Below are 17,655 nucleotides of genomic sequence, written 5' to 3'. Positions count from 1 at the left end.
CTTAAAATTCATACTGTCCTGCCTTGGAAGTCCCGTAGTGCGGGGTTGTAGGTCTGGATTGAGGGAAGGCTTCTTCTCAAACCATGGATACTGTGACTAGGAGAATTCTCAAGTTTGGAGTTGTTGCCTTCTGCTACGGTAGAGTTTTAGGTACTTTGGGTGCTGGACAATGGCTTGAATAACACTGAACAAAGTAACTTTTTTTTCCTGTCCTTTTTTACTATGTGTTTTTGAGGTGGTTTCTTTTAACAGAGTTTGGCAGGCTATGTATGTTGAACTGTGCCGAAAATACCTGAAGTTCCTTGAGGGTAACAAGTTAGCTGATTTCTGGTGTCTGGGGCTGAATGAGACACATGCAGAGGGGAGGGAGGACACTGAGGCTCCTGGGGCCCGTGGGTTGCTCCTGGAGGTTTATCTAAGTATCAGCAAGTCTATGCATTTAGCTGTGCAGCAGTGCAAAGAGGGCTGTTGCTGTGTGCCATAATGTGAAGTGTGGTTTCTTGAATCCTGTCATTAATTGATCATGAGAACTTGGACTCACAGGTCCATAATAAGATGTTTATGTTTTGGGGACAGAGGAAATGGAGAGGTTGCTGGAGGTTTGTCTAAGAAATGCAGCGTTTATAGATAGAATGTGTCATTACGAAAGCGAAGTATAGTTTTTCTTGTGATGCTTGTGTTTCTTAATCAAGCTGGCAGATGTGAACTGTGTTAGCATCTAGCATAGGCATATTTATTATATTTAAAAGTGCATCTAGCTGAGATTGATTGTAGGCTTGATTAGTGTACATTGCAACCAAGAGTCCATGTAAGCTGTTAAACTGGGCCTGTATAAGATGCCATAAATTGTTTCAGATGTTGTCAGCTAAGAAACTAAACATGCTATTTTCCTGAGCTAAATAAAATAGAAGAAAACTAAGATTAGGGATAAGAATACTATTTTTTTAGAGTAATGGAAAAAACTTTCAGAGATCCCCTAAAGATATAAGCAAAGCTGAAAATCAAGACCTCCTTGTAAAGACTGCCCTTTAAAGGAATGTTTCTCGGCAGCTGCTATAAGTACAGCTGTTCTTCCCTGTGATAGAACTAAATTTCAGAGAAGTCTAAAAGGAGATAATACTCTTCAAAAGTACTTTTTTTTTTTTAATTGTTGTTTTAACTCTTCTCTTCCCCTTGCTTAGATGTGCTTACCTCCTATCCTTTTCCTTTCCATCTTAGATTTTTTTAGGGTTTTACAGTGAAAGGAGGTGCAACAAAAACTTCTTACTGGAAATATTTGTTAAAAAAACCAAAAACCCAACCCCCAAACTTACTTATTTCCAATGAAAGTAACAAGAATCCAAAGGAAACATTCCATCAAGCATTTAGTATTCATAGCTTTAAGGAATTTATTTTTTTTAATGGACACAAACAATTAGAAGTATCAATAATGCTACATCTCCAAAGATTTGAATGTCTTTAATGGCTTGATGTTTTTCTTCTGAAGTTTACCTGATCACTGCAGTGATCACACTGACAGTGTGATTGAGTTAAAACTCAAGCTTGTTAGATTAAAACCTAGTACAGAATTTGTAGCCTAAGGCCACACAAATATTGTAAAATTTAAATGATAAATCATTTGAAAGAGGTATAACCCAATAGACTAATGGATACACAGGAAAAAAGGGCTCATTTAATTACTGTTAGAAAATGTGAGAAACCTTGGGGGGATTTAGAAGTTCATAGCCTTCAGAGAAGCTCTAACATAAATTTTACAGCATTAGTAACTATGGCACAGGCAGCCTCCTATGTTCAAGAACAATTCCTGTGTCATTTAATCTATTCTTAAATCTGTCAAGAACCAGCCTGTGCACTTTCCTTGCCCTCACTGTTCTTACAGAAAGATTATTTGTGAGGTTTCACCTCACTAGCTCTTGGAAAATTTGCTCTTTATTTCTTATGATTTTCTCACAGTGATTTTTCTGGTGCAACACTATTCTTTATCTCTTCTCTCTCTGATGTTTATTTTGCTGGTGCATTTATATAAACACACCAGCAGCAAACATATAATGCTTTCTTTTTGCTGAGCTAATCAAAAAAGCTCTTTTCACCTCCTCTAAGATGTCTGTCTTTATCATTGCAATGGCCCTTCTCTATATCTGGCTTACAGGTAGCATTACTGCTTCCCTGTGTTTTCTGGAAAAAATCATAGATTCACATGTCTAAATTGTATTGCTGGTTTATGATCACCCCATTTTTTGCTAGGTCACCTGAACTTTTTTCCCTATTTTTTCAGTAGATTAGCTCCTTTTTTTTTTTTTATAGCAGTGCTTCTTTGTCAGTCTTTGAGGATACCGTTCTGGCACTTCATAGCTTTGTGTCTGAAGGGACAGGGAGAGAAGACTTGCTCTGCTCTGAGATCCAGGAAAGCACAGTTTGTAGAGGTTGCTTTGGGACATTCTTAAAGGTGGATGTTAAATTTTGTTGTCTTGAAAAAAATATACTTAGATTTTCCCCATATTTTAGTATATGACAAAAACTGTGTGGAAAAACAAAACAGATGACAGTAACATTCATCAGGTGTGAGGGGCGTGTGTATACAGGGATTCAAAGTAATCGCTGCAATCCTGTCTTTAAATCAATGCAGATTACCTGGGCAGAACTGGTGGTTACTGGTGTGGCAGAGAAAGCACAAGAACACTCTTGCTGGGTGGGTAAGAAAGAGGCTACTTATGGGATTTTGGTGTATTGAAATAATGGGAATAAAATAAATGCGTTCCTGCTCTTGTTTGGTGACAGCTTATATTTGGGAGTGAATTATGATACATGAATTGAAATTACAGCTAGTCTTGATACTATGACTAGCTCTGAATGCCCAATGAAAATAAATTTTATTAACTAAGATGAAGTTACTGATTTGCTCTTTTATTTCAAACAGGTTAATCTCAGCAGTGTGCTTTCTTTGATCTGCTGGTTTCACCGATAATTTGCAGAAGCAGCCTTAGTCTTCCTTTGTTTTCCTATCAGGCTTTCACATTACTTCTGGCAATAAAAATTCCCTCCAGTGGATACATTCTGTAACTTGTTCCACACAGTTGCATCTTAGCCTCTGTATTTCTGATGCAAACTTTTCAAAGATAAAGGGAAAACGAGCTCAAACAGTGATGTGATCAGGACCTTCTCAGCTACTCTCACTTTTCTGGAACTGTTGCTGTTCATGATGCATTCTTTGGCAGTAGAAGTAAAGTGGTTATGTAAATGGTAAGGATAAAACACTGACTTAAAAAGGCCCTGCTTACTTTAGGAATGCAATTCTTTGTTCTCATGGGGTAAAAAATCATTTGCAGCTGGACTTTAGAAGTAATAACCATCTCTGGCACTGTACATCTTAATTTTACCAGCATAACGTTTTGAACTTGTTAGTCTTATTTTTCACTAATTTAATGAGTTTTATACTTAAAGACAAAATACAATTCACATAAAATAGACACTCCTTTCTTCATGTCACTATTTTAGCTCTTTTAATGCTCCATTTAAATAAAATGTTTTGTTACCATTTTTGCATAGCTCTCAGGTCAGAATATGTGAACCTGTGGAGGGGGTGGGATGTTTTCTGTTGCCTGACCCTCCTCACACCTAAACAAATCTTTGACTGCTGTTTATTTGTGTGCAGTAAATACCACTGTGTTTTAACTCCCTTTTTAAAATTGTTTCCACTGTGACATGTTTGCCTAGATACTGCACTACTTACCTAGTAGTAACTATGTTGAGGTGCTGCAACTACTTTTGTTATTAAATAGTTGGTTAAAACTGAAAGTGTTGCCATTTTATGATTTCATTTTCTTATGTCCATTTTTAGCAGAATGAAGTTGAAAAGGAAAGGAAACTTGACATTTCATGTGCATCGACACCTTGCAATTTTGAAAATGGTTTTTAGATTATCTGCCGTGAGAAAACAAGGCTTACATGATCAAAAGATAGACAATGTCATCCTTCAGTCTTTCCATTCATCTTTCAGGTCCCCTCTTTTAAATCTGTTTAACCTATGTATGAAAAAGTAGTGATAACAGAATAATAGAAAAGTAACCACAATGTAACAAAATGAGAATTTTTAAGGATACTGTTACCTATAAATTAAGTGAAAATTAGCAGCCAGGCAAAGAGGAGACTCAGATTGTTACCCCCACTGAGGAGAAAGCACTTTGGTATCAACTGGTGCTTCCATATGTATGGCTTTATATTAGCTTTAGCTCTCTTCCTTGCCTCGGTATCAAAGGGAATAGGGATTTATTATGGTGATAACAAATGGCACGTAGGGAACAAAGAAAACAACCTGCATTATTTCCGTTACTCACAGTTAACATATTTTCTTAGCAGTTATAAGCATTTACAATTTGCATGCAGACAAGTATTTCTTTTTATTCTGTAAATACGTCAGAGAAATTTGTGTGCAGATATGCAAATAGTGTAAGTGCCGTTCTTACAATTAATTTGCTGTCTTCTGTAATAGATCTGGTGAAGGTGCTATGAGATTTCTGTAATATGCCATCTGTTTTATGTATGTTTTCTGGTTGACATGCAGTCACTTGAAAAATATGGCAACAGCAGAGAAAAGAGGCAGGATATTTATCTGTGATGTTACTGTTCATGGGACAGGTAAAATACCTTAAAACCATTTTAATAGTAAGAGAATCTGTCTTTACATTCTGGTACTATCCCATTCCTTTGTCATCTTTAAAGCATGCCTATAGGACAGGACTTCTGTGTCTGCAGGACAACAGACTTCAGAAGAGAGATGTTTTGAGGTCTGAGAAAAAATTCTATTACCTTATATCCCAAAACCTAAGCTTCCTTAGCAGTGGTTATTATGTCTCGAAGTCAACAATACGTACAATAGGTAAAAGTGAGCACTTGCTACAGTGTGTATAAGGTTGGGCCTATAAAAACAACATACTTGAATTCTGCTACATTTGCATGCAGTGCGTGGAACAGAACCACTTGAAGCTGAAATGAGACTTCTGAATAAAGCTTTACTGCAAGCAAAACCAGACTAGAATACAATGCTGTGCCAGACCAGTACTTTCCAGAACATCCCAAGTGTATTAAATACTTTTTGTATTTATCAGCTGCTGAATGAATCTGGTATAAAACCCTAAATGTATAAATGATCCTATAAAAAGAGGGGTGAGGAAAAGAGATCTGCTATGGAAAGTCTGCCAAAAATACTACAGACAGATGAAGTAGTCATGAGAAAAAGAACTGAACTTTATTATTTAGATAAACTTTATTATTATTTTGCTTTACCAAATTATAGATAGCCCTTCATTTTTTGAGGGTGATGATTACATCTTCTCTAAAGCATATGACATGAAAATGACCATTAACAGCTGTAGAATTGGAAGTGCTTTGATCTAAAGGGTGCTTTTGTTTGCTAGGGATACACTGTGTGGGAAAAGCGATTAAGTGACAGTTTTAAAGGGCTATATTGTTTTCAAATTGTAGGATATAAAAAAAAAAAAAAGATCAAATTCACAACAGACTATATCCTGTCTCCACTTGAAGAAAATATTAGTTTACCTTCAGAGTTGAAGAGCTTCTCATTTTGGAAATCAACAGGCTAATAATCCATTTTCCTTCAGTATGATCTCATTTAAAAGTCTGTTAAAGAAAGGAAAGAAAAAAATCATATGGACAGATTTAGAAGTTCACAATTGCCAAAATGGGAAGGCTTCACAACTGTTTTAACTGGATGTTTGCACATTAGCATATGAATGCTGATGTTAACCTTTTCATACGGAATTTTGTATGCTGTGTAATTGACAGGTAAGAACTGTATTCCTTTCCCATCTCCGTTACTTCCTAGGGACGAGACTAGACAGCGTCAGAAACAGAACATCAGTAACAGAAACCAGGAACTGAAAGTAGGGGGAATGTTGGGAGAGATGGAGCTATTGCTAAAACCTCTTCACATTTGATGTGTGTAATAGCTCACTTGGAAGTCAAACTGTTTCACGGATTTTTAGGGATTTCTCAGTGTGATGTTTTTCAGACGATGTGTTTCCATGGTAGGAGTGGGTTCAGTCTATGCTCGTGATAGTTGTGCCAGTATTTAATTTCTTAAAAAACATTTCTAGTATGTTATAGACTGTCATTGTGTGTACAATACTGCATGGAGTAAATGTGTTTTAGGGAGCTCTTTCTGTTGTGATTCTCCTGGTCTATAAAGAAGTATATGTGGGGGCTGTAACATAGATCAGAGGCTCAGCCACTTGGTGTATATGTAGAGGGGAGTGGCTAACAATTCTGTATCTCTCCATAAAACATGCACTCAACACTGCTTAAAATACTAGCTTTTATAAACTTTTGGGGGTTTAAAAAAATAAAATTTTGAACAAGACAATAGACTCCTGCATGGGGAGTGTGTTCATATAGATGTACTATGCAAAAAGTCTCCCTTGATTGTGCGTTAAAGACAGGAAGTTAGGCATGGCCTTTATGTATGGAGAACAATTTGTGGCTGCGATGCAAAGTTTTCTTCTGCCTTTTCTTCCCTCAAAACTTAAAGCACCGTTGATCTTCCTGATATTTCTGCCATACCATCAAACATAGTTTCACCCTATGTCCTGGTTGAAATAAATAGCTTGCATTTCAATCAGAGTATGCCATGTTTTAAAATATATGCAGTATTGATTTATGGTCTGCTAAGCCGTGAGAAATGTAGTACCTACTCTGCTTGATTGCTTCCACCCCGTGTTTACTGCTGAACATTTGTTTTCTTTCCTGGGCTAGAGTTTGCAAGGATGTGAGGGAGCGTGGCGGTGCTTGTGTGTGGGTGAGTAAAGTGCGCCAAAGTCTTCCTGTATGAAGTCTTATTCCAGCCCATTCCGCTGAATTATTCCCTCTCACTGGAAGCTCTCCTATTGCTCTCAGTGCTAGTGATTTAATTGACAATTACAGTAAAATCTTAGTTTTCAGAAATTTTATTTTGGTGAATTTTAACTAAACTGTTGAAATTCTTGGTTGTTAAAACTGTGTTTGAAATTTTTTCACATTTATCTGAGACATCTGTGTTTTCTGATTCAGGCTTGCTTGCAAATTTGCAGCTTCCCAGTGTTCCTGTATTGTCCAGCTCTGCTAACTAGAAGGAAGGTTTGCAGTTTTCAACTTCATTCATGAGAAGGATATTATAATATTAGAGTTCTATTGAGACAAGTAAGACAATAACAGTTTCTGGCAAATCTAGGCTTTCATTCAAAACATTTATTTCAAATACATTTTGTTTAATAAACTTCATGAGTTATACAGACAAATAATGGCCAGTTTTACTGATAAATAATTTTGTTGTTATTTTTGTTTTTCCTTTTAAAAAGTTTTAGAACAGTTGCAGTAGTTTCTTCAATTATAATTGTAATTACTTTCGACAAGGAGATTGGAGAAGACAGTAGAAAAAATACAGCATTATTTAGATCAACTATTTTATACTTAAATGCTTGATTTGTCAGTAGTGGAAAAAACATTATCAACCATCATTTTTATTCATTATGTATGGTGTTGGCATAGGAGATACGTTGACGCATCACTAGTGTACGATTTATGACAAGACAGTAGGTAAAATGTTCTGCTTTGTTGCCAAACTTGACAAGAGGCAAATAGAAACTATCAAATATCAATTTAGCTGGGATTTTTTTTTCCTCGTAAAATCTAGGCAGTAGGTTGTTTGCAAGTCTGCTGATCTTGGAATTTTTCCTTTGGCTCAGGAGTTAGAGATTTTGTGAATTTGAGGGTCTTGGGTTCAGCGCAAAAAAAAAGATGTGTGTGGAGATGAAAAATTTCTGAAGGCCCAGGGTGTTTAAGGTGAGCTTCCTCTGGCGAGGTAGATAGCTCTTGCCAACTCAGTACAGACAATGATTAAATTGTCTCAGGAGGAATAAGCCAGGAGTTCTGGACTTTGTTAGCACGAGTAGCTGCTGTTTAAACTGAAGATCCATGGCAATTGCCTCCAAGACAAGAGGCTCCTTGTGATATACTGTCTGGCTTTCAGGGATCACCTGTGATGAGCAACTGTTAGGTAGCATTTTCAGAGATGGCGGATAAGAGAAACTTAGGTTGTCAACTGGTTATTACAGTGTTAAGTTTACCCACTTTGCATCTCAATGTTATCAACACTTGAGAAATACTGCTGTTAGTTATTGTCATATACTGTTAGGTGTCAGGCTTTGTGTGAGAGCTGGGGCCAGTGCCTGCTCCATCCACTACCCCAGCCCCTTGCTCTGAGACCCCTTCTTCCAGTACCTGTCTTTCCCAGCAACTAACAGGCTTCACGCTCATGAGATGCATTGGCAACAAGGGGTGCTAGTAGAAATGTTTTGCAGTTTTGTAGCGTGTTAGGTAGGTCTGTCACAGTATGTATCATAATCTGTGAAAATAACATATTTTGGGAATGATTTGCATTTTTTCGATGCTGGTGGTGCACATGAATACTCATAGATGTAAATTAAAAAAAGTATCTTGCATTTAGTCAGAACACTTGCTTTTGCAAATGATTTTAAACACATCTCGTTTCATGAAAGGCAAGGCCATGTTCTGTGTTGGAAGATGAGCAGTAATTTGTTTCTTCATAAGTTCTCTTCTGCCTGGCAGATTACCTTCCTAGTTATGGCAAATTGATCCTTACGCTGATTTTGCCATATCACAACCTCTGTGTCCTTCAGAAAGTTTGCCATAACCAGAAATAACTGTAATTCCTTTGAACTGGTGCTGAATTTTTTTAAAGCATTTGTGCCACTACTTTTTTTTTTTCCACCTCTCAAATTGACTGTGACATTAAGAGAAATGATTCTGCTTGGGGGAATGGGGTACGTGTGCAGAGAGAATTAGCCAAGAGAACAGATTTGGAGTTTCAGGTTTAGAGCATATAATTTTCTCTTTTTTTTTTTTTTAACACAGTGAAGAAAATGAAAGCACACTAATACTCTCTTGAATTTCTGTGAAACTTACGGTGTTGTAATTTCAATTATTACAGTAACTGGCTGCTTCACATGTACATTATAAGTTTAATAATAAGCTGCTTGAATAAATTTTTGCTCTTAATTTTTTGTTTTGGCTATTGCTCATATTAAACATCTTTGCTAACCCATGAACAATTGTGAACTTAAATACATAGCAACTCTCACCATTTCTGGTTAGGTAAAGAATACTGGTGGGTGCATGATTAAAGACTCTGCTGTGCATGGATATCTGTGTGTACTTGCACATCCAGTGTTTGTGTTTGACACTTCCTGTAGCCGCAGGTGGAAAAGTAGTAAGGACACCAGCTGAAACAGATTGTTTCCCTGTAATCTGCAATTGAGTTGATTTATCTTTAAATTAGGTGAAACCTCGCTGAAAATCAGACCTTATATATGAACATTCAAATTACACCCAACACCAAAAAGCGTTTCTAGTTAATCAAAAGAATTGCATTCTGTTCTTAAATTTCCACCTTTTTTGTTTCTCTGGTTTGGTTTTGTTTTGTTTTAATTTTATTTCTATTTTTTTTAGTGAGTGACAGTTGCTTCAGGAACCTTGCCGAGGATCGTAGTGGGATAAACCTTAAAGATCTGGTCCAAGACCCTTCTTTGTGAGTATCTGGCTCTTATTGCTAAGCACAGAAAAGCTTCTTCATGATATCCTTGTGAGTAGTTTTGTAATTATATAAAGAAGCAGTATGATGAAGTACACTTTTAGTGGTTTAGTGGTAATATGCTTGCCAAGTTGTTAGTTTTTAATACAGACAAATATTATTACAACCACGTTGGTTTTTACTTCCTTCTGTTCATGAACTAACATCCAATAAGCACATACGGTAAAGGGTACAAGAGCAGTCATCAGAGGTAACAGATTGTGCATGCTGGTATTTCTATGGAGGAGTTGCATGCACATTGTCACCCCTCTTTGTTTAAGGAGGAACTGCATATAAATTAGGAGATTACTGGATAGTTATGTTATCGTCAGTTATCTTAACATGTAGAATCTTTTTTTCTTTGTATCTTATTTCATACAGCTGATATTTATTTCTTCCTCCACTACCTGTTTTAATTCAAGTATATGAGCAGATGATCTAATTTTTACCTCATGGCAAGACTAGTGGTCTTCATCTTGGTGTTCTATTTTCCTCTTCTAAAATAAAAGTGAACCTCATGAGTTCTGAGATAGACTTGAAATTGTATCAAACCTTTTTGGTTTTGTTTCTTTTCTCTTCAGTTAACTTTAGTACTAGCTGAAAATGTTCTCACTAGTGTGCACAAGTGTACCACTTGTTATGAGGCAAGGGAAAGAGGAAAAATTCACATCTTTTTAACATGAATGATAATGCATTCCACAGTCGGTCCTAATATGATGATCCTTTACACTGGCAGAGCACATTTTTCAGTATTGGTTGGGAAGTAGTGGAAAATAACATATATTTGACATCTTATTTCAGTTATAGGGGATTTTTAGTAATAAAGTAGATGCAGAATTTATTTTGTCATGTTGCTACAGGTAAATAGACATCTATACATACATACATGCATTCTTGGGAAATTTTGGCATAACGTATGTAATATTTGATAATTTATACTTCTGAAACCATAGAGGTACAGGGGACAGGTGTAATTGTTGCTTGAGATTCACAGCATGAATGCAATAGGTAAATTTTTTAATAATTACTGTCTTAGTGTTGAATTCAAGGCTGTGTCAAAGGTCTTAATTTTCAACCAAAATTTGCCTTTTGAGTATTTGGATGGTGGTATTTTTGTGGGCTTTTTTGTTTGGGTGGGGTTTTTTTTCTTCTTTTTTTCTTTTTGAGAATTGTATGTGACTTTCTGAGCTGCAGGTATGCTTACATGCTACAACACATAGTTTTGGTTTTCAACCTCTGGAGTTTACTTTCAGAAGGGACGAATTGCTTTTGTTATAGAACGATAATTTTCCTTGCTGTTTACCAAAAGTGATGAAATCTTCTAGTTTCCTTCCCTGTCAGTAATTTACATGAAGAAGCTTGCAATAAATTATTGTAATCTGCAAAATAAATTAAATGGATTTCTGTTGCTTATAGCATAAGAAGCATAAGTGACTGCAATGTTGCCATTTTTATCACTTTGAAAGATTGAATAAAGTCTCAAAACATCTGTTAGGTCTTAAGGACCATTCGTGACACTTCTATTGTATGACAGATTATAGTGCAAGAAAAGTCTGCTTCTTCCTGCCTAATGATAGGAATGTATAGACTTTGTTTTGTCCTTCCAAATTGATATTCTTGCAATTTTATGACTGAGTGCCTATTAGGAGTTCTTGCAAAATGTGTAGTAGTGTGAGTGAATCTCCAAAATGAAGAAACGATCTAAGGCTGTATTGTACAGCCTAGCCTTTTGTAGGTGACTCTTAAGGTCCCATGGCTCCTGAGCTCTTTATTATGCAAAGAGAAGTGTGAAGGACAGTGTGGGGCCGAAGCATGATAGTGCCAGCCAAAGAGATGTTTTAACCTTTTTTGAAGTAATAATAAAATTTTTAATTAAAATCTTGAGAGCATTTGGCTAAGATTTTCACTTATTATGATACCTGAAATAGCAAAATAGCATTTGATTCATCCTCTTGCTAGTTTAATGGTTTAGGATTTCTTTGGTGCTCGTTTGCTCTGACTGTAGACAAACTGCGTCTTTTCTTTGTAATCTAATATCAGATACCAACATCAGATTTACATAAAAAATTCTAATGCTTTCTCTGCGAATGACTCTGTCACTCCAAAGGTTTGCAGTTCATTTGTAATGTATGACACTAGTAAAATACTTTAACAAAGAGAGTACAAGCGATTTTAGGTTCATTAGCATATAAACAGAAAATCAGTGTATACTTTTAACAGGAGTTCATATTACTAGCAGATGATGGGTTAACAGCAGAGGTAGAAATACAGTATAATGCACCAAGATGATAGTATAAAAAAGTTTAAGTGGTTTTAGATTAGGATGGTTTGATATATCATATAAAATGCATTTTGAATGGTGTCCGTTTCTTGTGAGACTTTAGCTATCCCATACAGTTTTCTAAGCTACACTAGCATGTCCCTTGTTTTTTGCCTCTCTCAGCTCCATCACAGACAACTTCTCTTTTGTTATTGCAGAAGGCTTTTTCTGGGAGGGCTGAAAGTGTATCTTTACATTGAAATGAAACTCTTTAAAGATGGCATTGTAGGGTTTTTTGATTAGTGTCTGATTTATACCAAGTGTACCTAATTGTCAGGGTAGTCTTTTTTTCCCCAGTTGATTTCCCAGCTAGAGCAGTCTGGACTCTGTAAACTTGATCTGCTTTCAATTCTCTCATCATTAGTAATAAAAGCACTGCTGCTCAAATGAGGAGTTTGATCATCTCTTTCTACGTGTATGTGTTTTACTCTGTCAATGACAATAGAAATGCTGCTTAAGGAAAAAAAACCCACCAAAACAAGTACATCAAATAAACATAAAGTGAGAAGTTACTAACTGACAGTGGGAGAAGGAAGCATGTAACAACTTTACAATTAAATCTCATTTTGTAATTAATTACAGAAAAGTGCATTTGAACAAAAAGTTGATTAGAAGTTCAGCTGAAAAGGTGGTTTGAAAATTAACTGTTGTTCTTTATTCATTGCAACTGATCATACAATCATAGAATGGTTTGGGTTGGAAAGGACCTTTGAAGGTCATCTAGACTGATCCCCTGCAATTAACAGGGACATCTTCAACTAAATCACATTTTTCAGAGCCCCGTGATGTCTCTGCTGTAGACAGCATCCAGTTTTGGGCACAAAACTTAAAGATATAGAGGCATGTAGGAGAATGGCAAGAGGAGAAGGCGGTTAGAAAGTGCAATGCGTGACAGGTGTTACTTAATTTAGAAAACAACAATGGAAGAGAGGAAGTATGATTTGTCTACAGTATATAAAAGATTAGTAAAGGGATTGTTATTTTTGGCTGATGAGAAAGAATTGGTTCAATTTTTAGCCGTTAAGGTATTGTTTGGATAGTTGGAAAAAATTCTAAATGTCTGTGTGATAAAGAAACTGGAATCTATTTCTAAGAATGTTTGGGAGCACTCTGCAGAGTACAGTCTACGTATATTTGATTCTGTGTAAGTGTAGAGAGCTGGAAGGGCAAACTTTTTTTTTTCTTCCCCTTCTTTTCTTCTGTGAAAAAGGTATGCTTTCTGGCCGTTTGGCATCAGCAGAGTTAGTATGACCAAAAACCAGATGGAACTTATTTTGATTGCTATAGAGGTAACTTAATGTGGCTATGAATATTCAAAGCCTATGATTTGGTTTAGCCCTGCCAGTAACACATAAAAGATACTTAAAATTTCGCATTCTACAGAGGAGACTTGTCCACATGAGAAGACTATAGGTGTCTTTCCACGAATAGTCCTAAACAGCAGAGCTTGCAGACAGCAGGTGTAATTGGAGGAACCAGGCTGGTGGGTCTTAGATGGTGGTGCAGATGTTCTTCAGACTATGTTCAGCTCAGGTAAAATGCAATGGAACAGCTTAAGATGCTAACAAAGTCCCGCTTATGTGCAGGGATCTTTGAGGCTATGTAGCAAGGCAAAATTTCTTGAGCTGGTGCTCAAGGAAAGACAGAAAATTAATCGTTCATTTAACTCCTCACTCAGGAGCAGACTGAATGCTACTCTCTTTCTTCCCCTTCTTTTCCACCCTCAATCTGTGCTTAGGAGAGAAATGGGTTAGATGATAGAATTCAATATGGCTATGACCTGAAACGCTTCCTAGGTTCTTTACTACTGAATTTCTTCTAACTGTAAGTTATTCTAATATACCTCTGAAGCATTGTGCTGGTTTTGGCTGGGATAGTTTTCTTGATAGTAGCTAGTATGGGATTATTAGTAGCTACGTTTTGGATTTGTGCTGAAAACAGTGTTGATAATACAGAGATGTTTATGTTATTGCTGAGCAGTGCTTACACAGAGCCAGGGCCTTTTCTGCTTCTCACACCACCCCACCAGCAAGTGGGCTGGGCGTGCACAAGGAGTTGGGAGGGGATGCAGCCAGCACTGCTGATCCAAGCTGACCAAAGGGATATGCCATACCATATGATGTCACGCTCAGCATGTAAAGCTGGGGGAAGAAGAAGAAGGAAGGAGGGGATGTTGGGAGTGATGGCATTTGTCTTCCCAAGTAACTATTAGACATGACGGAGCCCTACGTTCCAGGAGATGGCTGAACACCTGCCTGCCCAGGGGAAGCGGGGAATGAATTCCTTGCTTTGCTTGCGTGCGCGGCTTTTGCTTTACCTGTTAAACTGTCTTTATCTCAACTCATGTGTTTTCTCACTTTTGTTCTTCTGATTTTCTTTCCTATCCCACTGGTGGGGAAGTAAGCAAGCAGCTGGATGGTGCTTACGTGCCAGCTGGGGCAAACCCGTGACAGTCCTTTTTGGTGCCCAACATTGGGAGGCAAAAGGACTGTCATGGTTTAACCCCACCATCAGCTAAAAGAACCACGCAGCCATTCACTCACTCACCCACCCCCAGTGGGATGGGGGACAGAATTAAAAAATTGGGGGGGGGGGGAAGTAAGACTTGTGGGTTGGTGTAAAGATAGTTTAATAGGACAGAAAAGGAAGATTATTAATAAAAGAATATACAAAACAAGTGATGCACAGCAAAATTTCTCACCACTTAAAGCTGATGCTCAGCTAGTTCCCAAGCTGCCCTGCTTCCTGACAAACCCCCAAGTATATACAGAGCATGACGTCATAGGGTATGGAATATCCCTTTGCCCAGTTTGGGTCAGCTGTCCTGGCTCTGTCCCCTCCCAGGTTCTTGGGCACCCCCACCTTCTTGTTGGCAGGGCAGTATGAGAAGCTGAAAAGTCCTTGACTGCTTGGCAACAACTAAAACATCAGTGTGTTATCAACATTATTCTCATCCTAAATCCAAACCACAGCACTATACCAGCTGCTAGGAAGAAAATTAACTCCATCTCAGCCAAAACCAGGAGAAGCATGAATCATCAGATCATTAGTATTAGGTATACCTCCACCTACTTCAAGCAGAAGTTCTATGTGTACACATTGCCAAATTTTAGCTCTTAGCATCGCTTCATAATATGTTCCTTTCAGCTGTAGCCTGTATATAGACATAGAGTTTATAAAATACTTGTCTAGACAGAAAGGAGGATGCTTTTGATCTTTCTGTGCAATTCAGCAGCTGCAGCTGCACATAATCACTGATACGTGTTTGTTTTGGAAACATCTTCAGAGCTTCTTTGAGATGAACAAGATCCAAGAGATTCTGAATAATTTCTTTCTAGTCAAAATCACATCACATCTAAACTGTGTTTTGTATCTCCTTCAGATTAGCTGACTTCAATTGAGAAGAGGGTAGATAAATCTAAAAGGTATTAAAACAACTACTGATCTGTCAAAAGTTGCCTGTTCTTACCTATGTACTACAGAAGCACTTCTTTTTTTTTTTTTAAGTTGTCAGAAGAAAACATTATTTACACTCCTTGTAATTGTATTAGACAACCAAAATGTTAAAACCTGTGGACTCTTAACAGGTCTGTGTTAGAAACTCCTGGATGAATTTTAAATTCCATTTGTCCATGACAGGAGATAGAAGTCTGACAGAAGTCGTCTTTGTCACTGCCTTGTTGCATTTTACAACCTTAGAAGGAGGAGCCAGATACTTTTTCTGGGAAGTAGTTGTAAGAGCTTTAGAATTTGTCACTTAAGATTAAGGACTGAAGATGATGAAGGAATTCTTGAGAAGCTCTGATTTGCTTTTTTTTTTTTGTCTTACTGAGGCCACAAGCTATACTGTAGGCTTGAAGACCTGATAAATACACCATTAAATCTGTGGATGTAAAATTTCACATTGTCTATCTTCACTTGAAGGAACATGTCTAGCAGTTGTTGAGGATGACGAAGTATTGTCATTCATTCTTTCTGGGTTTTGTTCATCGTTTGAAAATCAGTAGCATATTCTGTCTTGATGAAGGTTACAAATCCCGTGTTACGGTGATACCAGTTCTCTCCCTCTTCCATTTGTGCAGCCTTTCTAGTTTTTCAGTGCCTGTTATAATAAATGAATGTCATGCCTGTTTCTTTTAACTGCCAGTCTCAGTAATGCAGCATAGAGAAGAAATATTTCTTCTCTAATACTATCCACTGTTATCTTGTTTTGCAGCAGCATTCTAGTGGGAGTTCATGCTCAGTTGTTTGTCCATTATTTGACTATGTTAGCACATGTTTTCCCTAATAGGCCTGGCTTACAAAAATACTTCTCTTGCCTCTCTTGTCTTCTGTTAATGAGCTCATCTGTAAGCATCAAGTGACTTCATCAGGTGATCTTTGTCAGGACAACTGGAGGACTCACAATGGTAGCCCAGAGTGCTCTGTTATGCAGAGGAGCAATACTGAGGTGTAACAGAAGTGCAGCCTATTTTAAGTATGGCATCTAATGAAAAAGTTGCACGTGGCAAACTTCCAAAGATCTGACACCTACCTAAAGTAATTGATGATGATGAGTGTAATCTAATAAGCACTTCTTAAAGTTGATATAAATAGAATTGGCCTCATGCTGTCCTGATGGATTCTGATAGGTCTGGGAGAATTAGTGAGGCAAGCCTTTATCTACTTCAACTGCAAGCAGAGTTTGCACGTGCCTGAAAAAACGGTATTTACCCTCCCTTCGAGGTAATTAAAGCATGCTTACCTTAAGTGGCCAAGGTTTCTTCTCAGGCCAGTTTCCCTGCTTGGCTTCTCCATAGTCCAACCAGACCCCATCAAACATATCACAGGGATTGTTCTATAGTACATGTGCCAAACAATTTTTACCTCCAATCATATCAACAAGTACCTAAATGTTTTCTACAGACATTTTGTAAGGACCTCTCTGTTTAGGCATACTGATTATCTGAGGGAAATCTACTTTTCAGCTTCATTGAAGACCTCCATTACTTGTGTTTCAAGAAAATAATTTTCTCAACATATGAGATTCCTTGGCAGTTTGTAGCAAAAATTGCTAATATTGCATGCGTTTTTCTTTGGCTGTTTAAGCTTAATGAGTCATGAACTTGTAGGAACAACTTCATCTGTCTGAAGCAAAACCTTAGCAGCAGTCTGTGGCAAAGCAGAACATAAGAAAAATGTCTTTCTTAAGCACCGAGTAACTTTCAACTCTAATAATTTTTACCACTTGCCCCAAAGCAGTCTCCTATAACATCTTTAAAGCTTCATGTCAGCTTTATCTACCATTAGTAGTTATGTTCTGAAGAAAGTTGGATTTCATCATACAGTTTCCAAATTCTTAGAAGGAATTGTTTTCCTTTTGCTCGTGCATTAGCCTGCAGTAGCCAGCAATTAAGAAATTTATGAGCTAATCAAGTAACTGAAAAAATTGATCTGGAACTAGAGGCTGTGCAGCCCCAGTGCTGTGTCTGGGTTGTTAAGCGTTGCTGAGGGGAAAGGGTAGTTTGCTGGCATGGCAGCTGCAGCTTGGGTGCTCCATCAGGCTGTTCAGTTCTAGTACTGGTTTCAGAATTAGTTCTAGTACTGCTCTGTGGTGCAGGGATTCATGGCTTGAAGTTTATTAGCCAGGAACCTCTATCTAAACGTGTTCAGGGAACTTTACTTATGCGATCTGTAACGGGGGATCCTCCTTGTT

The 17,655-nt window shown here is 37.4% G+C and overlaps 1 protein-coding gene across 19 annotated transcripts in view; it reads left to right on the top strand.

The window, feature by feature from the left end:
* The window catches only part of GPHN (gephyrin), a 292,089-nt gene that overhangs the window by 79,440 nt on the left and 194,994 nt on the right, over positions 1-17,655 (top strand). For all 19 annotated transcript variants that reach the window (XM_054826339.1, XM_054826338.1, XM_054826351.1 and 16 more), the window contains exon 2: positions 9,520-9,598. In XM_054826339.1, coding sequence (XP_054682314.1) covers positions 9,520-9,598 — 79 coding nt within the window. The remainder of the gene's footprint in view (positions 1-9,519; positions 9,599-17,655) is intronic.

This window comes from Grus americana, chromosome 5, assembly GCF_028858705.1.
Source record: "Grus americana isolate bGruAme1 chromosome 5, bGruAme1.mat, whole genome shotgun sequence".
In the NCBI taxonomy this organism is placed as follows: Eukaryota; Metazoa; Chordata; class Aves; order Gruiformes; family Gruidae; genus Grus; species Grus americana.
The sequence above is the reverse complement of the archived record's forward strand: the minus strand, read 5'-3'. Positions and strand labels throughout refer to the sequence as shown.